At 40.6% G+C, this 25,754-nt stretch overlaps 2 protein-coding genes across 2 annotated transcripts; one reads left to right on the top strand and one right to left on the bottom strand.

Moving 5' to 3' along the window:
- Window positions 1-805: 805 nt before the first annotated feature.
- sv2 (synaptic vesicle glycoprotein 2) lies at window positions 806-8,616 on the bottom strand. Its single transcript, XM_079679880.1, has 13 exons — window positions 8,477-8,616; window positions 7,099-7,197; window positions 6,629-6,790; window positions 6,154-6,316; window positions 5,783-5,904; window positions 5,412-5,575; window positions 5,242-5,322; window positions 4,902-5,000; window positions 4,251-4,339; window positions 3,554-3,681; window positions 3,312-3,407; window positions 3,022-3,181; window positions 806-1,883 (listed from the first exon to the last, which is right to left on the bottom strand). The coding sequence occupies exons 1-13, from the start codon at window positions 8,556-8,558 to the stop codon at window positions 1,700-1,702; spliced, it is 1,629 nt and encodes a 542-aa protein (XP_079536006.1). The 5' UTR covers window positions 8,559-8,616; the 3' UTR covers window positions 806-1,699.
- A 320-nt stretch (window positions 8,617-8,936) lies between these two features.
- On the top strand, window positions 8,937-25,316 carry snx1a (sorting nexin 1a). Its single transcript, XM_079679879.1, has 15 exons — window positions 8,937-9,076; window positions 11,222-12,356; window positions 13,499-13,638; window positions 13,877-13,952; window positions 14,198-14,241; window positions 15,601-15,742; window positions 15,827-15,905; window positions 16,054-16,129; window positions 16,346-16,459; window positions 17,434-17,527; window positions 19,122-19,327; window positions 19,902-20,045; window positions 20,655-20,735; window positions 20,821-20,892; window positions 22,891-25,316. The coding sequence occupies exons 1-15, from the start codon at window positions 8,948-8,950 to the stop codon at window positions 22,939-22,941; spliced, it is 2,583 nt and encodes an 860-aa protein (XP_079536005.1). The 5' UTR covers window positions 8,937-8,947; the 3' UTR covers window positions 22,942-25,316.
- Window positions 25,317-25,754: the final 438 nt, after the last annotated feature.

A 25,754-nucleotide genomic window follows, 5' to 3' on the forward strand; every position in this document is an offset into this window, starting at 1 on the left:
ATACGTTTTTTTTTTCAAAATACCAAACAGATCATCCATTTTAGCCATGCCTCATTTTGCTCTATTTTGCTCTCCTCCACCCTGTCTTTGCATGCGCTGCAGCTGACCACGCCCCCCTGCAAAGGAGGGGGCCGAGTTACAAGCGTCATGTTACCATGCTATTACCATGCTGTTACCATGCCACGGCAACCTCTCATTCCCCTGATTGGTGGAGAGTTGCCCATATAGGCGGAGCTCCTCGTCACTGACGTCAGACTATTTTCAAATCTGGATCAGTCTGTATCAGTTCCGTTGCAGCCCCGTTTTTAGAGATTTGGGTATGGAGGAAAAGAGAGTGTTGTGTTTTCTGACACTTGGTGAGTTCCCTGACACACCGGGGACACATATTCATGTATAAAAGACGTACAAAAGTGCATTTTGCATGATAGGTCCCCTATAACAGGTAACATGTTTGAGTACTTTGAGTTTTTCCAGTAAAATATGGCACCTTTTACCTCAGTTGTTTAACTATCATTCTTAACAAAACCCATAATAATCTTTTAAAATACCATATCTTTTTCAACATTAAATCAGTGTTTTCTACCTCTACTTCAATAAATTGTGCATTGCTTAAACGTTCCCCATCTAATGTCATACATTAATAACATAACAGGAGTCACAGGAGATATTTTATTAGTACTTTTACCCTCCATAAAGTACATTTTGATGATATGTACTTTAAAAAAAATGTTTGGAATGCAGGGATTTCGCTTGAAGTATGTATATATTGTAGTATTAGAGTGTAGGTGATATTAAAACACACAAGTGAGATAAACAAAAGTAGCGTTTATTTAAATCAAACTGCTTCAGTAGTCACAACATATAGCCAGCTTATAAACAATGTTGCTACTCAGATATAAAGGTTTTTTAATGTTTTTATTAAATAAGCAATCTTTGGGTTTTCCACAGGAATGCTGAACTGGCGTGGTCCAGTATGTGCAGCGAAATCACAGATTGGGTACAGAATGATCCTGAGACGCCTCTAAAATCTACTGTATGCATAGATGTAAACATGATTGTATTTTTTATGAAAAAAAGAACTGTTTCAAAAACAGTGATTTGGCCTTAAAACAATCCCGAGAGGCGTTTTACATTGTAAACTAAAAAGTAAAACAGATTTGTGAAGCTGAAGTTTTTCATTTCAGACATCCTTAGCTAATGGTAAAACTGTTCTAACCTGATAATTAAACACACCTCGTAAAACCTGAAACTACTTTAAAGATCCGATTGACTGCAGAAACAAGCAACTGTTTTGAAATGAGCCTCTGATCCAATCACTGATTAAAGTCAGGAGATTTAAACATCATGATCCACCTTGACTCTTTGGAGACTTTTTGACACTTTTTAAAAGTTTCCTTCATACTCGGACTCACTTCTGGTAAGGATTTGTGATCCTCTCAAACTCTCAATAAATACTGTCGAGCACTTCCATTTTTTTCTTTCCTTACTCACTTTCCTGAATAGTAACTCTTAGAAAATGGAGACTGTCTCTTTTCAATAAGGCAGCTCCAGGAGGCACAGAGAAATGACAGAAGGCACAGGATATAAACGTCCTCTGGGAGCAGAAACAGGGGATAAAGCAGCGTCCTCCTGTCTGCTCTCTATAATAACTTTCAGAGGGTGTTTTCTAATAACGTATTCCTATAAAGACACTGATCCCTCAGGTGAGCTCGGAGTGTTTGGTCTGAGGCAGCAGCAGAGCCACCAGCCCTCCGGTCAGCAGCAGGGCGGACACCAGCAGGATGGGCAGGGAACAGTTTGAGTCCACCAGCATTCCAAAGGCTATGTTCCCCATGATGGCAGCGACTCGGCCCACTCCTGTGAAGAAACCCAGAGCAGAGGACCTGAAGGGAGAAGAGAAACACAAAACATGTGAGCAGCTGCTTGTTAGAGTAGAACAACTATAAATATGTGCAACAATGCTATTTCTCTATTTATTTTCTTTATGCTCAGATTTGTCATTAAGTCTTCAAAAAGAAATCTAAACCAATGCTTAAGTTGCTTTTCTGGGCTATGCTGAATTAAAGTAAAAAACTACAAACTACTGTTACATTTACATGTTATTCTTATTGGGAGATTGACATTTTGTGATCTTGTAAATCCCCATCAGGGTTGATAAATATGCATTTATCCCACCCTTAACACTAGAACCGCCAACGGGTCAATTTTACCCGCAGCTGTTTTTTGATTGTATGTAACTTTTTTTCAATAAAATATTCAAGTCTCCCAGTCCGTGACTTTTCCTGAAAGTGTGTTATGTAGCACCCTCTATTGTTAAAAAAGGTCAATATGAAGTCTGATTGAAAAAAATGCCCCAAAGAACGCCATTTATACCTATATCAGCCAGTGGGTAATATTTACCTCATAGAAAATGCAGCGTAAACATGACGTGTTGCTATAGCAACGCCTTTTGTCTACTGCAGTTCCTTATAGATAGAGAGATAGATTGAGAGAGAGAGAGAGATATATAGACAGATAGACAGATAGATAGTTATAGATAGATAGATAGATAGATAGAGAGATAGACAGATAGATAGATAGACAGAGATAGACAGAGATAGATAGATAGTTATAAATAGATAGATAGATAGATAGATAGAGAGATAGACAGATAGATAGATAGATAGATAGAGAGATTTGTACCTAAACAAAACACAAGTCTAACACCAAGCCTTTAAATCAGCACTGGTAGCGATATGTTATACTTCATGCTATCTGCACAAACTATATCATATGAAAAGCTGAGAGTCCACAGATTCTATTGGTATAAGTTTCATCCCTGTGCGATCACAACTCACTGTTCTGTATGATAAATAAAAGAACATTGTACCTTGAAAATCAATAGCGGGTCAATTTGACCCGTTGGCAGTTTTAGGTATACAGCGACCTCTGGTGGTTCTACTGTTAAAAGTGCAACAAATAAGTGTAATAAGCCAGATGAACTGAAAAACGTGTGTGTTCAAAGGCTGTAAAGAAAGTTACCTCATCTGTGTCGGGTAGAGCTCAGTTCCCAGCACATCCAGAGAGTTCCAGGCGATCACCGACACCCCGCTGAAGATGCAGGAGAGAAGAAGAGTCTGGGCTTTGGTCTGCACCACGTAGATGAAGAAGACACTGACGCTGGACACCATCAGGCTGACGGCTGCACACACAACCAGGAGGTGAGGAGATTCAGGGATCATTATTCAAAGTTTTCAACTGGATATGCTGAAGGACAATTCTTAGGTGCATAAATGTTGGTACAATATTGATAAAAAGCTTTAAAGACTCACACAGTAGAGCCTTTCCTCCCGTGGTGTCCATGATGAGAATGGTGAAGATGTTTCCTGGTAAGTTTGAAGCAGCGACGATGAAGCCCTCCATGTACACTGAGGAAGAGATACAGGATACATCCTTTCATCAATTTCTATTCTGAGGCATTCAGGGGACTGGAGGCTTTCCCAGCATGCAGTGGGGTAGGACACAATCTGTACTGCTTTATCTACAAAGGTGTGTCATTTTCCCAGAAGCCCACCTGCTGTTTTGACCGGGTAGCAGCTCTGGTTGTGGAGCAGAGACGGAAGAGAGGCATTGGCACAGGCCGAGCCGCCGTCCTCTATCCTCTTAAACAACTCTGGGAACCACATCCACAGCCCGTAGTAACTACACACACACACACACACACACACACACACACACACACACACACACACACACACACACACACACACACACACACACACACACACACACACACACACACACACACACACACACACACACACACACACACACACACACACACACACACACACACACACACACACACACACACACACAGATGAGGTCCATAGTTTAGGCCGTGGCCTCCTGACCTCTCCTGACACATTCCTTGTTATATACTGATTTGTATGCACTCTTGTGTGCGCAAATATAAATCAACCATCAAATGTACAAGTCCTAAACGTTTAGTAAAACGTTTCATAAGGTTAACATTTTTTTAGCAGTTTTTGCAGACTCCTGGTTGTTGAAGATAATCTCTGCAATGGTTATCTCCTACTGCACAGCCGCCTGCCGTAGATCTATCACATCAGCAGTGTTGAAACACACATGATAAATACAAGCCCTGAACTTTGCACACGTCCCTGACAACATGTAGTCTGAAGGAGACCTCCAGCTACACTACAGATACTCTTTAGTTTACATGCAGGCCATCAGATTGGACGTCTCACCCAAAGGAGATGCAGTAGAAGATGATGAGCAGAGCGAAACTCCTGGATCTGAGCGAACCATTAAACATCAGCTTGATGGGCATTATGGCCTGCAAATTAAACACATAAACTATTTTAAATAAAAATGGCAATCGAGGAAAAAATGATTATATCAAGTTGAAATCTAATGGACAACTGCCCAGTCTGACCGTGTGTCAAATGGTTGTCTGCCAATTCTATTTAAAATATGTAAAGCTAAAAGAAGCTGACACTGAGGTCCATATGATCCGTCCATTCCTTAATCTTAAGGAGACACTTAATGTCCAAGTGCAGTTTTTCCTAAATGATTGTGTTAACTCACTAAACCTTCATAGCTGCTGAACAGACAATGTATTAATAAGTCAATGAACTACACAGCAGTTATCTTCTTCATTCAATTTGCAAATAAATTCACATAATAGTGAGCTGAAACCCTAAACCTGGTTCCAGGCAGTTTTAGAGCAAGCAAGCATAGCAGGTTAATCCAACCATGATACTTCAGGTCAAGCTAGGACACAGTTTAAACAGTGATAGATAGTGCCGACGGGCAATGTAAACATTTGCTTTTACACACTTTACTCGGAAAACCTCGAACAATCTGGATGTGGAGCTTGTCTGTTTGTGTGACATTACCTTTTTCACAATACAACAAAGTCTCTCTCGTTGTGAACCGTGGGGTCCGGTCTCCTCCTGTTCAGATCTTTTCTTGGAGTTGATGCATAAACCAAATTCCTTCAAGAGTTTCAAATGAAAGCGGTCACACTTAGAGTAGATTACTGTACTGTAAAATCAAGGAAGTAATAATAATAATAATAAAAGAAACTCCCATTAACTTGAAATATAACTTCCCGTTTCATTTCACCTTTTGCTCTTCTAATTTTTCTTTGGCTCAAATATAAGCTACACACTTTGTGCCCCAAAACAATGATAACAAATCATAGAGGTATATATATGAATATAATTAGGTTCTTACCGGTAAAGACTTTCCCTTTCCCCGAATGTTCAGCTTAAACATCACCTGGAAGACATGGAGCGCCTCTTTCTCCCGGCCAGCCTGGAAAAGACAAAACAAAAATCTAAAGGTCTGCTGGGAAGGAAAAAAAGCAGGCTGCAATCATGATATCTAATCCAGCATTTAAATACCTCCATGAGGAACTTGGGGCTTTCAGGCAGGAGCAATCTGAACATCAGGGCTGATGTGAGGCTGGGAACAGAGCAGAGAACCACAAACAGTCTCCAGCTCTGGAAGTCCAGAAACCCCAGAGAGAAATGAGCCCAGGTCCTTGGGATCACTAACCAGGCCAGACCTGCAGGGACAAGATGAGGAACTATTGAACACACAGGTCTACACTTTTCATTATTTAGATACTGTCGCCCCAAAGGGAATAAGTCTTTACCTTTTTGAAGTAGGTATATCAAATGTGTAATTTGCTTAGCATGTGACTTAGGTTTCTCATAACACCAGCGTTGATAACAATGAGCCTTGATATGGTTTTATTTATGAGTTTTCCCACCTGCAGCCAGGATGTTGCCTGCCATCCAAAAGGTGGCCAGAGCGCTGATCATCGCACCTCTCCTCCGTCTGGGCATGAACTCAGAGAAGTAGGAGAAGATGACAGGGATGGACCCGCCGACACTGCAGAAGGGAAGGAAAACACAATTCATTTCAGTGACTGTTTATTCATGCTACACTGGCTAAATGAGGGCACAACTAAGGTCATATAAATATGTTGTGTAATGTTGTTGCTAAAAGGAACATGAAGGTGTTACAGGGATACAGACTATGACCCCGGCGGCTGCAGTATGTTCTGTCTGAGCACTGATACATACTTCATTACCTTCAGCTATATAACTCCAGGAGACACAATACAAATCCCGTGCTCACCCGATGCCGCTGATGAACCGCAGCAGCAGGAAGAGCCAGAACCAGGGGGCCACGCTGGCCAGACCTCCAAACACCCCGTTCACTGTGAGGGACACAACCAGGACCCGGCGACGCCCCTTCTGGTCAGCCAGGTACCCCCACATGTAGCCCCCCACCATCATTCCTAGAAAACAAAAATGTTATACCAACATTTAGCTCTTAGCATTGCTGTGAATACGTACAACCTGTATTGATGTATTGTGATTGTAAGGGTGTCCATTATCATCCGGCCATTTGTTTGATTAAAGTCTTTCATACATTTGTAACACTGCTAGGACAAATACGTTGTTTGTTTACTTACATTTTTTGTGAATAATTGAAAAGGTTGTTTTTCCTGTTTGTTTAAAACTTGTTGAGCAGCAAAGCCTCATTTGAGGATCTGAAACCGGAGAATAGTTGCTCAGTCGTGGTAACATATTAAATGATTGTTATTCACCGAGGAAGATGCTGGCAGTGAGCAGGCCCATGTCTGAGGAGCTGAGCAGCAGATCGCAGCGTGCCGTCGGCAGAAGGAAAGACACACAGAGAATCTCCACGGCATCGCTGGCATTGGCCCAACCACATACCACCAACAGCAGCCAATGGAACAACCCAAACCCTGAGAGCAAAAGCAGAACAATGAGTGAATAAACAAAGAAACGTTATCAGTTAACACACCATATTAACGGTAATACTGTCTGCAGCTGCTGCTTTTTCCATTACCGTCAACACACACCTCAGTATCACATGTATGGTTTAGTGATGCTGTCAAAATCTATTAAGTCAGAAACTGTTAAGAAATATTATTATTTATTGTTTTGCCGTCCTTTTTTAGATTGTGTATGATGCATTTTCCATCTTATAATCATGTAATCCTCCTATTTAAACCTATATAAAAGGATCAAAAAGGTATTATGATGTCCTTACCTGCTTCCTCTACTGCTTCCTCATATGTTAATCTTCTCTGTGAACTCTCACCAGCGTCACGTGGAAGGTTTGATGAACTCCTGTCGAAAATGATTTCACCTAAAATAAAATCAGCAAAAAACACACAAACAGTGAAGTGAAACAAAGATGTCAGCTTAAACAGATATTTAAGAGGTCACGAGAGCTTTAGCCCCCCATTTTGTTGGTGCTAAAATGTGTATTAATGATGTGTCTTATATTATATAAAGGGAGACTTTGCGCATTTCTCTCGCTTACTCAGAGACTATTTGGTCAGGACTAAACTGGTATTTATACATTCAACTTAAATATTTTAAATAGAATAAGTCAGATTTTGCAACTGACCCCAACCCTGGGTACAGTTAGAATATGTTTACAAAAGCTTGTTGTCTGTTATGATATACAGCAAGTTGCAACATGTTTTTTTCAACTGTCCCCAGTCCTGTCAGTCATGAAATCAATAATGTGTGTTGTTTTTTGGTGGAAGTAGGATCTAACGGAGCACCTACTACAGTATGAGTATCGTTAACATGTTTCTGATGGAAGAATAAGACTTGTTGCAACTGTCCCCAGTCTCCCCAGTATCATATGTTTATTGGGCCTCTGGTAGCCTTTTGATTTTGAATAGAGATAGTGAGTTTATGTTTGTTATTTAAGACCAGAGGTGAGAGAAGTACACATATGTTGTACTTAAGTAAAAGTAGAAGTCCAAGAGTGTAGGAACAAGTCCGGCAATCAAAATGTTCCTCAAGTAAAAGTGTTAGCGTCAACATATACTTAAAGAACCAAAACTAAAACTATTCATTATACAGAATGGCTCATTTCAGAATAATATATTATTATGTTACGATTATAATTATTGATGCATTATTACAGTGTTATTAAAGTGTTATTGGATGTACTCAATGTGTAACTAAAAAACTAAGTTATTAAATAAATATAGTCGGGTAAAAGTACACAATTTAGTTCAAAGTAACACAACATGTAAACACTCAAGTAAAGTCCCTCAGCATTGTACTTAGGTACAGTACTTAACCTACAGTAAATACTTAGTTACTTAACACCTCTGTTTAAGACATAGTATTCTAATAATATAGTTTGTATATATTTTTCACTTGCATATGGTATAGTGGTGGTTAGTTAAATCTACACAGCAATGCATACTAATCTATAGGATAATCACATGTTTGAAGCTTTGTCGCAGTCCTGTGAGAACCAGGCATTTCTAAAGAGTACACTCTAAATGTGAAAACAAGTGCTATCTGGTTTTTGATCATGCATTTCTAGCTGATCTAAAACTCTCCTGAAAAAGTGTATTTAGCAGGTGAAATAACACAATACAGAAAAACTCACACTGTACCTTCATCGGATTCCAGCTCATTTGGCTTCAGGCGTTCCCTGGTGAGAAGCGGCTCCCTCGCCTCCACGTCGTGACGAGGCATCACCCCCAAAACACTCAGACGTCCCCAATATGACCTTTAAGCAGATCCGCTTCCACACATCTTTGAGATCAACTCCTGCCCAGGTCCATGGTGCTGTGCACACCGCTACTGCATCTGTCTCATGACTGCCAAGCCTCTCAGTGAAGCTAACGTTGGAGCTAACCTGACCAGAAGAGGAGGACCAGGAAGTAAAACAGAGAGCGGAGGTCTGCACGTCGTGAAGCCGCCCTCTAATCACTCCTCCTTCCCTGCTTTTAGTTGTACTGTCTTCAGGAGAACTGACACAGTTTTAGCTGTAGCAGCGGAGTTGACGTTAGCCGCTAAAAGGAGCAGAAGAAGGGGAGCTGTGGACGGACCTCCCCTTGTGTTTGTTTTAAGAAGATTTGAAGATGGCGACCAGCTCGGAGCGTAGTCCTCCTCCGTTTCCCGACTCCGAGGACCAAGATGTGCTGGAAACCGAAGAAGTTGGAGGCCGAGACAGTGATGAAGACGACGGGGACGATCTCTTCATGAGCACAGTATGTCTGCTTGATTTTAAGCTAAGCTAATCTGATGTGGCTAACAACTGATGTTAACTGCCATAAGAATAGTTAGCTTTAATTGCCAATAACTGCCATAAGAATAGTACGCTTTTACTGACATGTACTGCCATAAGAATAGTTAGCTTTTACTGACATCTACTGCCTTAAGAATATTTAGCTTTTACTGTCATTTACTGCCAAAATAATGGTGAGCTAACGTCAGCAGATACGGCTAATAAGGCGCTTTTTAGCAAAAGTTTTGTTAGGTGAAGACAAACATTGAGCTTGTTTTTAGCATTGGGGAAACGGTAATCAAATCATGTTAACATTAGTAACTGTTGTGTCGTACAATTGTAGACCTACAGCCTTTACTGTAATTATCAAAGGAGTGTTTCGAGAGGAAGCAGAACAATCTACCTTCCATCACAATTTCTGACTTTTTAAAACAGCCTTTGCTGATCTTTGACACTGTTTCAAACGCCCATTTTGGTATTGATTTATTCCTGAAAGTTGCAATGTGGAGGACTTGCTGGCTGAGATTTTAATGAGGACAATTGGGTAACCAGATGACACAAATTAAAGCCTGTGTTCCTAGTTTTCTGTGCAGAAATCGGCCATATTTCCGGTTAATTTACACTGAAATCTGAAGGTAGGCTATCATCTTAAACATTTTGGATGTGCATACTTTGAGGCCATGCATAGGTAAACAAGAAGCAGTTAAATTGGAGCAGTCTGCAGGAAATGAGGTTTGTGTGGTTTGTGAACGTCCTCATTTTTAGATGTTATTCAAATGAATACATTTTAAAATTCACTCTCCCTTTTGGGGGTTTTTTGAATGAGGTTAAAAAGCTGGCCTGAGCAGCCTCCTGTCATGTGAGTAACCCCGGAGTAAGCTGTGGTCACATGTTCAGAACCCGGATGTTTTCCTACAGTCAAAGTTCAGAGAGGAGATTGGAAAGTCGCTGTCTTTGATTTTTTTTCTCCCCTTTCTTTCCCTGCTGGATTCACTGCTGCATGGAAAAGCTTACTCAGCAAATTTTGGATGTTGTGTTTAACATAGTCTATTTCCGCCAATGCAATAAAAGAAAGAAGTTAGGTTTTTGCAGGATTTTTGTGTAAGGCGTACCCAATAAACCAAAAACAGACTTTTTTTCTTTATGAGCAATATTTAGTTTGAATCATGATTCGATAACTCAGTACTACATTGCTTTCTCCCATTATAAAGTCATTATTTTTTTATTTCAAGGGAATATTTGCATTATTCGTTACACACCCTTCAGCCTTAAATTAAATGCATTTGTTTTCTTTGTGCATTCTTCACAATAACTGGTGCTACCAAAAGTGTCACCTGGAGGCTCAGCTTAGAATTATGTGGAACATAACATGCAAATGAGTTGTAAAGCATCTGGTTTTCACTCATAAATCTAATGTAACAACAAACAGGAAGTCACATGTATCACTTTCTCTGCCAACTGAAAATCACAAAAAAAACAAAAAACCTGTTTAATTCAGCTAAAAAAAGATTTGTTTTATTTAACGTTGATACTTTTGTGGAAGTTTTTGTCGGTGCAATATCCTAGTGAAAACCCATTTAACTTGTTGCAGAGACTGCTATGATGCTGGAGGGACAGTTTCTATGAATGTTTATAGACATTTTATGATATGAGGAAACTGTATTCCTTCCTCTATCCTCATGACAGTCATGGAAAGCATATTAAACTGACTGTGGAAAAAGTATTATATAGTTAATCTTTTACACGATTGAAAGATGTTCTACTTCGTTCTGTTTAGTGTTTATTGCATTTATTTGGGGTTTGGACTTTTTGTCATACAAACAAAAAATTAGAAGACCCCTTAGCCGGGAAATAAGCAGGGACCCCCTGCTTCGCTTCATATGTATAAAAATGAATTGCACATGACATGTTGGCCTTAAGTGCCATTTATAAACATACCTTTTAATGGTGCATGCTAAATGAAGCTACTAAATTAAAACATTTAAAAGAAAAACAACTTTTGAAACATTATCAAATTCTTTTGGCAGCCCCTCTACTGTAACTCTGATCGTACTTGGGGCACGTACCTCGTTTAAAAGACCCATGCTCTAACATTTGAAATCTTTTCCCCCCTTTTCCTTCTCTCCAGAGCAACCCTCCACCGGCTGGTATGGACAGCATACTGTCTCCTACCATTGAACCCAGTAATGTTTTAATGAAACCTCCCGTTGACCTCATGGATGGCCCCTTATTCGAGCCCGTCAGCATCCAAACAGCGAACACACCATTCAGCAAAGTCATGAGCGAACCCTCGGATGATTTTGTCGACCTAACTAACAACATCACCGACTCTCCGGATGAAGAAGACACAGCTAAGAGTCCCGTTACAGATGCAGAAGAGGACAAAACTGAAATCCCTTTAGACGAGCCCGTGGAGGAATTTGAAGACATATTTGGAAGTGAAACCGAAGCCCCGCAAGAGGAAGTTGTAGAAGCAGATGTTACTGTTGAAGAAACGCCAACGGATAAGCTTGAAGAGGCCAGTAGTGTTACAGTTCCACCTGTTGACGGGAAAACAGGAAGTGATGAGGAAGGGGAAGCAATAGAAACTTCCACTGATCCAATTATCAACCTCGGTGCTGATTTGCCAGCCGTTGAAACAGAACAACCGCCACCTGCCAGCCAAGCATTCGTTGACCCTTTGGAAGACCTTCTCAGTGATGTTTCGCCCGCCGCAGAAACACAACAGCCACCGCCTGCCAGCGTCACATTTGCTGACCCTTTGGTTGATGTCATCATTGATGATTCCCCAGCCACTGAAACACAACAGCCACCGCCCGCCAGCCAAACGTTCAGTGACCCCTTGGTTGACCTTCTTAGTGCTGCTGCATCTGCTGCCGAAGCCAAAATAGCCACACCGGCAACAGTCGATCTTTTCGACGAGGAGGGGAGCGACTTTTTCACAGAAGCACGGCAGACCAAACCTGCCAAGCAGCAGAAGAGCCTCTTCGGAGAAGCGGACGAGGATCTGTTCGGTGAGCCGCTGGGTGCCACCTCAAAGAAAGCTGTGAGCACGGAGCCCAAGGACAAACCCGTCAAAACCAAAGCTGCTTCCACTGATGTTAGCAACATGGGGGGGCCTCTGCAGGACAGCACTCCTGCAGAACCTGCTGATCTCTTCAGTGAGGAAGCCGTCGCCACCGTGCCCATCGTCAAAAACACCAGCGCCGCCAGCTCCAAGACCAATGGAGTCCACTCTGAAGAGGAGATGGATATATTTGCAGGTGGGTCCACTAGGTTTGGTTTTATGGAACATTATCTGGATGTAGTGTTCACAAAGAATCATTCATTCAGAATCTCCATGGTTAACCCCCGGATATATAAGAACTGTTCAATTCCAATTTGCACATAACTGCACTACAGAATCAAATTACTTATATATAAGCGATTTACTGCATATAAAAACATAACCAGAACTACATTTTGAAAGCACCAGATGTCATATAATGTCCTTTCAGTCTTTATCTTTTGGAGGTATGTTTGTCGTTATTGTATTAGCGAACGGTAGAAAGCGTACAGGAAATGAAGGGAGACAGACGGAGGATGACACGCAACAAAGGTTCACGGAAATATTCAAAGCAGGGATTCATTTCATGGTTGATTTATAAAACACACGACAGCCCATTTAAAGAACACTCCATGGACTCAGCATTGTAATGCTATTCATTATCACATTGACAGTTCAAATAAACCCAAAGGAATCAAATCAGTGCGGCAGAACCAGAGATATGGCTTTATCTTTTCCATGCATTCTTCCTCCTTATCAAAGCGCTGACTCAAGTACATTATTTTAGGCGATTCATCGACTCTTAATGTTTGGAGTAGTCCTCAGATTTCAGTAGAAATGTGGGAGTTGCCCTTTAACTGACCAATAAATGAGACGCTTGTGACTTCAGTTTACAACACTAGTGCACATGTGATTGGACTGTAATAAACTAGAGGCAAAAAGGGTAAACTGTAGGTAATGATTTCAGACTGAATGTCGGTATTAAATGTGTTTTTTACGCACAATTTTGCTTCAGACAGCCTTAGAAGTGAAGCAAATAATATACATTTCTCTACATACAGTATATGAGGGAGGCTGTGGCTCAGTAGGTAGTGTGCTGGACTTCGAATCAGGGGATAGCAAGTTCGAGTCCCACTGCAGTCAGCATGTCGTTGTGTCCCTGGGCAAGACACTTCACCCCAAATTGCTCCTGTGGGGTGAGTCCAAAGCAATTTGGGGGTGGAGTGTCTCAGGGGTGGGGTTTGAACCTGTGCTCCCCTGATCCGAACACCAACGCACTACCCCACTGCGCCACACGCCTCCTTGTGCATGTAATAACGAAAGGCTGGTTTGTTTTTCTGTGTCTTCCCTCGCTGACAGAAGCCACAGTGGAGCTTTCCCTCGACAGTCCGCGGGAAGAGAGAAAGAAAGATGTGACAGTCGCACCGTCTACGTCCGCCGCCCCCCTCCTGTCAGCTGCTTCCAGCCTGGTGAAGCCACAGGCTGCGGCCCTGGAGGAGGTACACACACACATTACCTCAGAATGAAATTCCCAATAGACTGCAACAAAGTAATGACTTAAAAACAGTTTGAGGAATTGCTAATTAAAGTTTTCTGGACGGTCTTCTGAGAAGCTCAGTTGGTCGTTCAATTAGAATTTCTGACTGGAGCCAACGTTTCAAAATGAACTTCAATATCAATGTTTGGTGACAGCAGATCAATGTCAGTGTTTAACCATATGTTCAATGTGTGTTTCAGTTGGAAGAAGAGGAAGAAGAAGAACAGGAAGACAAATTTGAGATCCTGGTGTCTGTTAAAGATCCTGAAAAAGTTGGTAAGGATGTTTAGGATCTGTTTTATTATTTATTGAATAGCAATAAGGCTTGTAATTAGTTTGTGGACTGTAAGCGTTAAGCAAGCGACATTTATTCTGAGGTGCTTGGTCATGTGAAAAAGACAAAGGAACCAAAAAGAGGGGCTACAGTATCCATTCAGCTTGACTTGAGTAATATTCTAATAATCAATCTTTATCTTTAGTCTCTTTATTTTTGACTGACTTTTATCCCTTTTTTTGAACAGGGGATGGAATGAACGCCTACATGGGCTACAAAGTGACCACACAGGTAAACACATATATCGATATACAGCTTTTCACATGACAAAAAGTGTGTCATCTTAAATCCAGAGGACGTTAGCAGTTACTCACCAGATGTGTGGCAACAGGAAGTGCTGGTCAGCGTTTTTCAGGAGTAACGGCCATGCACTGTTCTTGAATGGCTGACAAGGATGACATCACCAGGGTGTCCGCGGGGTCTTAAAAAGTATTCAAAGTTGATAAATCAATTTAGCGAAAATTAATGCTATTAAAAAGTATTAAACGGCATTTTCCAAGGTATTACATTTTGTAGCTTGTTTTCAATAAGTATATAAATTGTCCAAAGAGGTTGTATTCTACAGTCTGCCTGAATGTAATCATTGCGTAGGTGTGTAGTGTATCTGGAAGTGAATGGGACTAAGGGAAACTAAGGGGGGGGAAAGTGTTAAAACATAGGGTCTGGCAAAGTAAGGGCGCCTATCCCTTTAAAGAGAGAGAGAGAGAGAGAGAGGGAGGGTACGTTTGTAGCATGTATATGTGGAGAGCGAGAGCGAGCGACTGTATGTCTGGAAGTGAATGGGACTATCTGCAGCTCTAAATCTGTATAGAAAATTAGCTAAATGGCAAATAAATCTAACGGCCTGCAAAGATGAAACTTGACTCTCTGCCTTATTGAGTGGGGTAACATTTCACAAAATGGCTCCTACAATATTTGTAATTTTTGCTTGACATAGTAAATATGTTTTTTGTAGAAGTGATTTATAATTTGAAAATGTCCACCTGATGTAAATCCTATAGGGTGCCTGTCTGCGGGGTCTTAAAAAGTATTCAAAGTTGATAAATCAATTTAGCAAAAAGTATTAGATGGCATTTCCCAAGGTATTACATTTTGTAGCTTGTTTTCAATAAGTATTCAAATTGTCCAAAGAGGTTGTATTCTACAGTCTGCCTGAATGTAATCATTGCGTAGGTGTGTAGTGTGATTCTGTGTAGTTTATTTATGGCATCCCGTTGGATTTGACGTCATCTGAACAGGACATCTCACGCTCACTGCTTGATAGCAAGCGAAGGTCCGTTTACGCCGGTTGTTAAACAACATCGTTATGGGGAAATGCAAGTTTGCGTCCAAATGGTTGGAAGATAAGGAGGAAGGACAATCAATACTGTATATAGTCAATGTGAGGTAAAGTGTGTCGCCAAGGTAACCGGTTAAAACTCCAAGTGGCGATGAGGTCTTCAAATGTATGGAGAGGGTCTTAAAAAAGGTCTTCAAAGGAATTACATCAGACTTCAGGATTCCTGTATATACCCTGAGTAGTAATAATAATAATAATAATAATAATAATAATAATAATAATAATAATAATAATATGAAAACATGTTTCAGACCCAAATGCCGATGTTCCGCAACAAGGCGTTCGCCGTGAGGCGACGCTTCAGCGACTTCCTCGGCCTCTACGAGAAGCTTTCTGAAAAACATGGACCAAATGGATTCATCGTGCCTCCGCCTCCAGAGAAGAGCATCCTGGGTAGGCTGACTTTGCCGTTTCCTCTTAATAGTGTAACTGTGAATAAACTTTCCAGCAGCTGTAAGAAGGGATGTTCTCTTACAGGAATGACAAAGGTGAAGGTGGGAAAGGATGATTCTTCCGCAGCAGACTTTGTGGAGAGAAGAAGAGCTGCTCTGGAGAGGTAAGACAGGAAGAATGAAAATGAATTGTGTTACCGAGCTGTAAGTAGTCCCGCCCTTCGGTTCATTAAATCTTTATTAAACAGTGAAGCTGTTATGCTCACAAAAAGCATGAAAGTGAGTTTTATTTCCATTTGTCCTCTTCACCAGGTATCTCCAGAGGGTGGTAAATCACCCGTCACTCCTCCAGGATCCTGATGTCAGAGAGTTTCTGGAGAGAGATGAGGTGAGACGCATTTGGGGATTCTCTAAAGACAAACATGTTAAATACTGTTCTCTCAAAGCCCATAAACCTGTCTTTGCTTAACTTTAGCACGTCATAACTTTCCGATTCAACAATCTATACAGCATCGAGGGATGTGTTATACATCTTAATCCATTTGTTTATCTGAAGTTTTATTGCGTTTTTAAATATTTAATAACTGTGTGTCTGTGTCTCCAGTTGCCCAGAGCAACGAGCACCCAGGCTCTGAGTGGCGCCGGCTTCCTGAAAATGATCAACAAAGCAACAGATGCTGTCAGTAAAATGACCATCAAGATGAATGAGTCAGACGTGGTGAGTCCACATGTAAACAGACACTCAGGGCTTCTTCAGAATCACAGCTGTTTTGAACAGCAGATTTCTATTTTCCAGTAAAAAGCAGAACATTTCCAGCTCCCAGTTCAAGTCTGACGGCACTGGGCCAACAAATTAGGGAGTTTTTTTGCAAAGTGGCTTGACATGAGTTTTTTTTTTTTACTGTTTGAGTTTCATAATTCAACCTGAATGTGTTCTGAGGTGAACCTGCGCAAAGGGGAACATGGTTTTGTAACTGATCTGGTTCTATTGATTCACTTCTGTGTGTCCAGTGTGTTTGCTTCAGTGCAAGATAACAGTTTTAACTATCTAACAGTTCACTATTGTTGTCAGCACAGTCACACTGATTAGCAATCCGTTTGTCTATATAGAAACTGAGCTGTGACACGGATTTCCTCTTGATCTGAGCTCAAAGAACCACACACACACACACACACACACACACACACACACACACACACACACACACACACACACACACACACACACACACACACAAAAGCTTTCCAGTTTGTTTTAAGCTAAATACTTTTCTATGAAAGCTCTAAATAGTCGTCATATAAATACATGTAGGATCAGTGTTTATGAATCTAGAAAAGCAATGAAGTCGATTTGGATTTTAATATATCATTCGCTTACTTGTAATTATTTCACCTTAGTAACCAAAAAAGTGTTGGAAAATATTGTAGTTTAATTCTCGTACAAAGATGTGATTGAATAATTGTTCAAGTTGTTTGACTCGGTGTAACTTCATGTTTAAAAATGTACATGTTATTTCAATCATTCATCAATCCAAGTGTTTTTGTATGAAACCTTTGGTACAGGTATATGCAGTTCCAAATGCCTCACAGATGAAGTCTAGAAAGTGAAAACAACAGAAGTTATTATAGATTTGAAATGGATTTAAGAGCTATAGTTACAGAAATAGTAATAAATGACGTGTTTTCCTGCAGTGGTTTGAGGAGAAGCTGCAGGAGGTGGAGTCTTCAGATCAGCACTTCAGGAAGCTCCACGCGCTGGTGGAGTCTCTGGTGGTCCACAGGAAAGGTCAGCCAAACAAACACTGATTATTATAGGTCTGATTTTGAGGATAATAATTACACATAACGGTGGTGACAAAGCAACAGCAACTTTGGGGAGATGACTTTGATCCAACCTCCTGAAGTGGTTCCTTTACAAAAAAAAACACCACGTTTTCCCAAGATCCTATCCCTTTATTCTTGGAGTATTTTCAGTATTTTTTTTCATAGCGCTTTCACACCAAATACTTTGTCGTACTTAGTTCGCAGTACTTAGTTCATCGGTTCATCCCGGAACTAAAGAGCAGATCGCGTTCACACCGGAATAAGTCCCTGAGGGAGGATTACGCAAATGAAGCATGGATGTATAATAAGAACTGGATACAGCGTGGGAGGCGGGGTCTCGTTCTTTCCTATGAGAGCTGCTCATTGGCGCATGAGGACAAAATGGCCCAACTTTTGAGAGAGCGAAACGTCACAGATTACCCATCATGCCTAGCTTCCAGAGCAGAAGAACCTGTGCGCTCACAGAGCATGCGCCACTTAAGCCCCGCCCCCCGAGCTCCCACTCTCTGCTCAGTAGAATGAATGGAGAAAGAAAATTGATCTAGATTTTGCTTTTAGTGCATTTTACAACTTTAAGGACCGAATTATTCTAATAAGGGCTATAAAATAGTTAATACTGGGTAGTTTATTTAGTTTAAAAAAAAATATCCGCTGATTTACAGATGTTTCTTTCCTAATGTTAGTCAATCGGGAAAAGTCTTTCTGGGCCCAATAGGCCCTTTCACACCAGAGTACTTTTCTTTTTTAGTACAGCTTCTACTGGAGCCTTCCGAGTAAATCGCCAGAACGCAGACACCTCCTCATCACTCCAACGCTCCCATGTTTTTGTTTGTACCATAAGTTAGTCTCTCTCCGTTGGTGCGCTGGGCTAATGCTAATAATGCTAATGCCAGCAAATACAATGGCGGCTTCACAAAACTGTTCCGAGTTTAACGGGGCGTGGTTTGCAATCCGCCCAGCCAATCAGAAATTTGAACCTTTTTCTCCCCAGGAAAGTCCCTGCTCTCTAGCAGGGACGAAAAAGGGGTGAAAAGGTTAGCAAAAAAAAGTTCTAGTTCCAGATCTTTTTGGTGTGAACGCAAAATCCCAGGAACTATCGGAACTATTCCTGGGAAAAGTACTCCGGTGTAAATGCGCCTAATGATGTGTGATGTTTAAGAATGTACAACTCTTTTTTTTTAACTCTTTATTTATTAATTTTTCCCACACATAACACAACGACAGAAGAAAATACAGAGTACAAATGCATGTGCTATATAAAAAAAAAAGGTAATAATGATAATAACATAAAAAGACCACTACAGTAATAGTAATGACAAAAATAAACCAAAATACACAATGACGGGATAAGACAGAAACAGAAAACCCCGAAGATAGGGCCACACTCTGCAGTAATCGTCAAAAAAGATTCAACTACTTGCCTCAGCAAATGCATGTGTGTTTGTCATAGCACTTCTTCAGCCTACTATAGGTTGTTGGAAGTTTTCTATATAATTCTTGAAATAAATAAAAAAGTGGAGTATTGTCATTAAGTTTTTGAACTGTTCCCTCTCCAGAGCTGTCGTTGAACACGGCCGGCTTCGCTAAGAGCACGGCGATGCTGGGCAGCGCGGAGGACAACACGGCTCTGTCCCGCGCCCTCTCTCAGCTGGCCGAGGTGGAGGACAAGATGGAGCAGCTGCACCAGGACCAAGCCGCCAACGACACCTTCAGCTTCGCAGAGCTCATCGCAGACTACATCCGCCTGCTGGGAGCCGTCAGGGTACGGAAGAAACCTGTTCATTTCTACATGTGTTGAAAAAGTTTAATTAAAATATAATCTACATTGGAACAGAATCACTTTTACTCCAAAGGTTAGGAGGTCACTTGAGGTTTATATAAATAAATTAGCAGACTGGATATGTAGATTTCAGAGTACTGAGTAAGCTGTGTCGAATTGTACTTCTATACATTTAAGTGAAGACCTAAGGATTGAGCAAGACCCGAGCAGCTTCTTCCCTCACTTGAATACATTTATTTCAAATCAAAATACAAGCAAAGGTTTACTTAGAAATCTGGTATAATTCAAAAACTGGTTTGAATTCTTTAATTGCAAAGCCCCACTACGGGTGAAACTGCAATCATTACTGATAAGTGTGTGTGTGTGTGTGTGTGTGTGTGTGTGTGTGTGTGTGTGTGTGTGTGTGTGTGTGTGTGTGTGTGTGTGTGTGTGTGTGTGTGTGTGTGTGTGTGTGTGTGTGTGTGTGTGTGTGTGTGTGTGTGTGTGTGTGTGTGTGTGTGTGTGTGTGTGTGTGTGTGTGTGTGTGTGTGTGTGTGTGTGTCCCTCCCTCCTGCAGGGGTCGTTTGATCACCGGATGAAGGCGTGGCAGCGCTGGCAGGACGCTCAGACCGCTCTGCAGAAGAAGAGAGAGACGGAGGCCAAGCTGCTGTGGGCGAACAAGCCCGACAAGCTGCAGCTGGCCAAAGAGGAGATCGCTGAGGTACGCAGGGCGATATCCACAACGTGAACACCTCCAGATGAGACTGTGATGCCTGATGGTGCTGGAGATAAAAAAAAAAAAATCAAGATGGAGTACAATGTTAGAGTGATGAGAGCCTTTATATTGTTCCCATCATCAGAAACGGGAAGCACGTTGAAACCTTGTTATAGTCAGGGCACAATATTTATTAGATATATTAGTACTTACCTTTATAATTAATATGCTTTTATACTGTAATAAAATGTATATTAATCTCCTTCCTTTCCATTTCAATAACTAATGGATTGTATAGCGGCTTCATTGCAGCACTGTTTAATAGTTAGAAGTCATAAAAACACAGTCAGTCAATATTTGGCATGTCAATAACAAATCTAAAATGAAGGAAATACTGAACACAAAATGTAAAATATTTCATTACGTTTTATTTTCTAATATAAATAACTTTCTTATGCAGAAATCTGAGATACTTTTAACTTCACATTTTTAAACTCAATATTAATATACGATGACCATTTACTTCCCTACTTTCAATACCTCCTTTCTTTGATACCATGACATGATGGCGCCTCTCTACTGCTCCTGTCTGATCTTCTCCTCTGCTCCTCTCAGTGGGAGGCCAAGGTGACGCAGTACGAGAGGGACTTTGAAAGAGTTTCTGCTACCGTGCGCAAAGAAGTGGTGCGCTTTGAGGTACTGATGTTATCTGTGCTGCATTCAGGTACTGGACCTTTGGAAACATTATCGCTTACCGAACTGTTTTTGTTTGATCCAACAGAAGGAGAAGGCCAGGAACTGTAAAAGAGAGATCATTAATTACCTGGAGTGTCTGCTGCAGTCTCAGCAACAGGTGAGTGTCCTTTGGTCAAAAACGAGTATTTAACACGTTTATGTAAGGAATAATGTGCAGCGAGGCGGCCATTATGGCTAAAAGAAAACCCGACGGAGGGTTCTTGATCTGTCGCTGCACATTATCCCGTTTATTACATGGCCACATTCTCAACAAAGTAATGACATGACTCCCAATATTAATTGAAATGTTTTTATTGATTTAAAAAAAATAGTAGGCTATTATTTATTTAAAATGACATGCATCCGCTAAGAAAAATGGTCCGTTGTTACCGTCTGACCTACGTAGCAACGCGGCAGGATAGCGTTTTTTGAGGAGCTTTTTGATTACAGATTTGAAAACAGCGTTGCTTGCTTTAAAAGTAGCACAATTCATTTTGTCAAACCTTGGAAAGTATCTAGATATCCCTGCCCTAATGCCAAAGGAACTGCACACTGAATATGTTTTACCGTTTGATGTCTATGTCTGGACCGTTGCGTAAAAAGGAGGGTTTCTGCCCTTTACTTCTCCGCTGTTTTTCTTGTCCCATTTCGAAAAGCTTATCAGCCAAACTGTAAACAGTTCAATCGACCGGACTTCTTTGTGCAGATGTGAGCGTCCTTAACAACGGTCAATAAGTCCTTGACAGCGGTCTGTCTGTTCTAGATTAACAATGTGTCACGTGTTCTGAATTGACCAATCAGAATCGAGTATTCAACTAAGCCATGTAATAAAATCAAATATCCTGTTTGTCAAACCGGTCGGCGTACATTTACATAGAGTTTGATACTTTTCAAACTATGGGAGTCCTGTTTTTGACTCGCTATGTTACAGAATATTTCTAATTTATGTTAAAAGGATTTGTAGCTTATTCAGAAATACTTAAGGATAGAAGTAGGAAATATTTGTTACATGTCATGAAAGATTAAAGCTTTACGAATGAAATCGTTTTATTATAAATTCCTCTGTTGATGGGTTTATTTAAATAGATAGCCACAAACATTGAAAGACTGACCCTTTTCCAAAGTTAAAGCACAAAGTTTTGTCCAAAATCCATGCGTTTTTCAATTATGATAAAATAAGGGGGGAAAAAGTGTTAAAACAATAGGGTCTGGCAAAGTAAGGGCGCCTATCCCTTTAAAGAGAGAGGGAGGGAGGGTACGTTTGTAGCATGTATATGTGGAGAGCGAGAGCGAGCGACTGTATGTCTGGAAGTGAATGGGACTATCTGCAGCTATAAATCTGTATACAAAATTAGGTAAATGGCAAATAAATCTAACGGCCTGCGAAGATAAAACTTGACTCTCTGCCTTATTGAGTGGGGTAACATTTCACAAAATGGCTCCTACAATATTTTTAATATTTGCTTGACATAGTAAATATGTTTTTTGTAGAAGTGATTTATAATGGAAAATGTCCACCTGATGTAAATCCTATAGGGTGCCTGTCCGCGGGGTCTTAAAAAGTATTAAAAGTTGATAAATCAATTTAGCAAAAAGTATTAGACGGCATTTCCCAAGGTATTACATTTTGTAGCTTGTTTTCAATAAGTATATAAATGGTCCAAAGAGTTTGTATTCTACAGTCTGCCTGAATGTAATCATTGCGTAGGTGTGTAGTGTGATTCTGTGTAGTTTATTTATGGCATCCCGTTGGATTTGACGTCATCTGAACAGGACATCGCACGCTCACTGCTTGATAGCGCGAAGGTCCATTTACGCCGGTTGTTAAACAACATCGTTATGGGGAAATGCAAGTTTGCGTCCAAATGGTTGGAAGATAAGGAGGAAGGACAATCAATACTGTATATAGTCAATGTGAGGTAAAGTGTGTCGTCAAGGTAACCGGTTAGAACTCAAAGTGGCGATGAGATTTTAAGATGTATGGAAAGGGTCTTAAAAAAGGTCTTAAAAGGAATTACATCTGACTTCAGGATTCCTGCACATACCCTGTGTGTTATAACCCCTTCTCATGTGTTGAATAGGAAGGACCCTGACCCTGTCTCTCTTCTCTCTGCAGCTCATAAAGTACTGGGAGGCTTTCTTACCAGAAGCCAAAGCTATCGCCTAGCGCTGGAGCTCCTTCTCTCCAGGCGGCCTTCTTCTTATACACTTTACCTCTTGCCTTTAAACCAAGGAAAATGCGCGCATTGTAAAGGGAGATACAATCAACCAGTTTTTTTTAATCACCTTTAACATATAGCTCTGTACTCTATTGTATTAATAATTGTATATTTTCATTTAACCTTCCACAAATATTTTCTTATTAGATGAAAAAAGAGTTTGCATACAGTATACAAAGACTAAGGACCCACGAGAAAGAGAAAGCAGGTGAATGATTCCATTAGTTTTCCACAAGAGAAGGAAATGAGTCCGTTGTTCTCAGGATTTCTCCTCCATCAGCAGTGGGTCTTGTTTACAGCGCGGCTGCTCTCTCAGCACACTCTCTGGGGACCCAGGTGAAGAAAGTGGCCTAGAGTCTCACTCTGTTTCTGCTTTTAAATGACTCAAAGGGATACAAAAAAAAAAGAAATGAATTCTGAGCACTTCCACCAGGTGGATAAGATAATGAAATACCAGCCATGTTGTTGTTATTGTTTGTTTTTCTTTAAGATTTAAACTACTATGGGTGCAGGGTGTTGAGGCATTAGATTATTACCGCTGCGGTCGGGGGGGGGGGGGGGGGGCATCGTAGGTCAAAGCTTGTGAGTTCACTTTTTGTAGATCTTGTTTCAATCAAACTTTACTCTTATAACTACACATGTCTGTGCCTTTTGAAGTCAGAGGGGTGTTTAGGGGTTTTAAAAAAAAATGGGAGAAATGTGTTCTCAGTTGTAGAGAACAGCCACAAAATGTCAAAGCTGAGTTGAACCAAACTGGCGTCTCATGTTAAAGCCCAATTACTCAAAATTAAGTTTTTTTTCTCCACTATATCCTAGTTTATAACGCTACATTGTTTTCTTTGTGAACGTGTTACTTTCCAGAAAGCCTTCTGTATGAAAATGAACTTGCACAGACTTGAAACGGATAATCCTCACAGTGAGATTTATGAATGTGTTATCATTTTCCCGTGGCAATGCAGAACTGTAAGTGCCAGTTTAACGCTTCACTGATGACTAGTCATACAGTAAATGCTACGTTTCCACTGTAAGGATCAGCCTGAAGAGCTTCAAGTCTCTGCAAGTGGATTCTCCTGCGTTAGTGACGTAATGCAAACCAAAGGCTGCCTGCATGTGAGGGTTCTGAGTCTTTCTTTGAGACGTGGTTGTCAGTAATACGAGGGCTGCAACTAACACTTATTTTCATTTTGTTTTTGTCTGACAATTAAGTGCTTAGTCTATAAAATGACTCAAAATATTGTAAAAAAGGTTCCCAGAGCCTAAGGTGTCATCATACAAAGGGTTAATCTATACAGTTTTGTTTTAAAGGTACCCTGTGGAGTTTTGACCAGTAACGGCATTATGGAGACATTTTTGTACGTTTGTTTTCCACATGTTTTTGCTGGTTTTCTGCTGGTCGACAGCTTGTGGCAGCAATTAGCCAACACAGTCAAGGGCCGTTTCTCAATGTGGAGTATACCTGCTGCAGAGCCACTATTTCAAGTATACTACGTCATCGAACGGGCCGAATGCTGGGCATTTAAACAGTCCTTCAGCGCCACTCGATGACGTAGTATACTTGAAATAGTGGCTCTGCAGCAGGTATACTCCACATTTGAGAAACGGCCACGGAGTAGGACCGCTAGCTAGTAAATGGATGGCTGCAAATAAAACAAACAATTGTATATTTCATATTGTTTCACACAAAAGATGTGAATTCAACTCATCTGTTAGAGCGCTAAGTAGCACTTTGGTGAGAAACCGTGAATGTAAACAAAAATCCACAGGGTACCTTTTTGATTTACTCTAAACAGAAAAAGAGAAAGTGGAACCGGCGACGGGAGGGCATTTGTGCTTGATGCACTGTTACTAATTAACATCTTTGTTGGTGAATACTTCTGTTGATTGTCTGATTGATTCATCTCTAAATAAAACTGTGTGTGATTTTCTAGTAAATGGGCAAAAAAAAAAAAGGACTTGATGCTGACTTGTAGACATGAGATTAATGTCAAATACTAAACATACTGTCATAATGAACCTAATTCATCCTGTCATCCTGCAAACGGTATCAAACCGGTGCCATCCTTTGATTACAGCTTTAATTTCACATTTGCACACACTTTAATTGAAGCTGTGTCATTTGTCGTCATCTCTTAACTTGCAGACATTTCTTTGCACAGTTTTCCGTTTGTTTTTCTCACAGTAAGATGCACGCTTGTTTTAAACTGTTGTTAGACAGCACTTAAATCTGGTTGTTGGTGTGACTTCATACTGTACGTCATGTGTCATAGAAATTACTTTTGAAACAAATCAATAAAAGTTGCACTGTTTACACTTGGAAATTTCATTAAGAGCTTCTGACTTCTGTGTCTTACTTTTAAAAGTCATAGTAGGCTATATAGTGTGTCCAAACTTGGGGGGCTGGTTTCCATTCACTTTCATATCAGTTCAAACTTCAGATCTCAATAATAGAGTATTGATTATCAATTATCACAAGTTATGATAATATCCTCATGCAAGATGCATGTGTAAAGTCCATAGTCATGATTGAAGTGAAAGTGATGTAAGGAAAATAAACTGATGCCATGATTACACTCAGGGGTGCCGTAAGGGGGTGAAAAGTTAGAACGATTCTAAGGGCCCGTGACTGACAGGGGCCCAAAACAATTTTAGAACATTAAGAAAAAAATGTTTAAGTAACCAATGTGATATCTTTTAATGGGGCCCAAAATCCCTGGCGGCGCCCCTGATAACACTCGTGCAGCTTCACAGCACGACAATCAGA

The sequence above is a fragment of the Notothenia rossii genome (genome assembly GCF_949606895.1).
Source record: "Notothenia rossii genome assembly, chromosome: 5".
In the NCBI taxonomy this organism is placed as follows: Eukaryota; Metazoa; Chordata; class Actinopteri; order Perciformes; family Nototheniidae; genus Notothenia; species Notothenia rossii.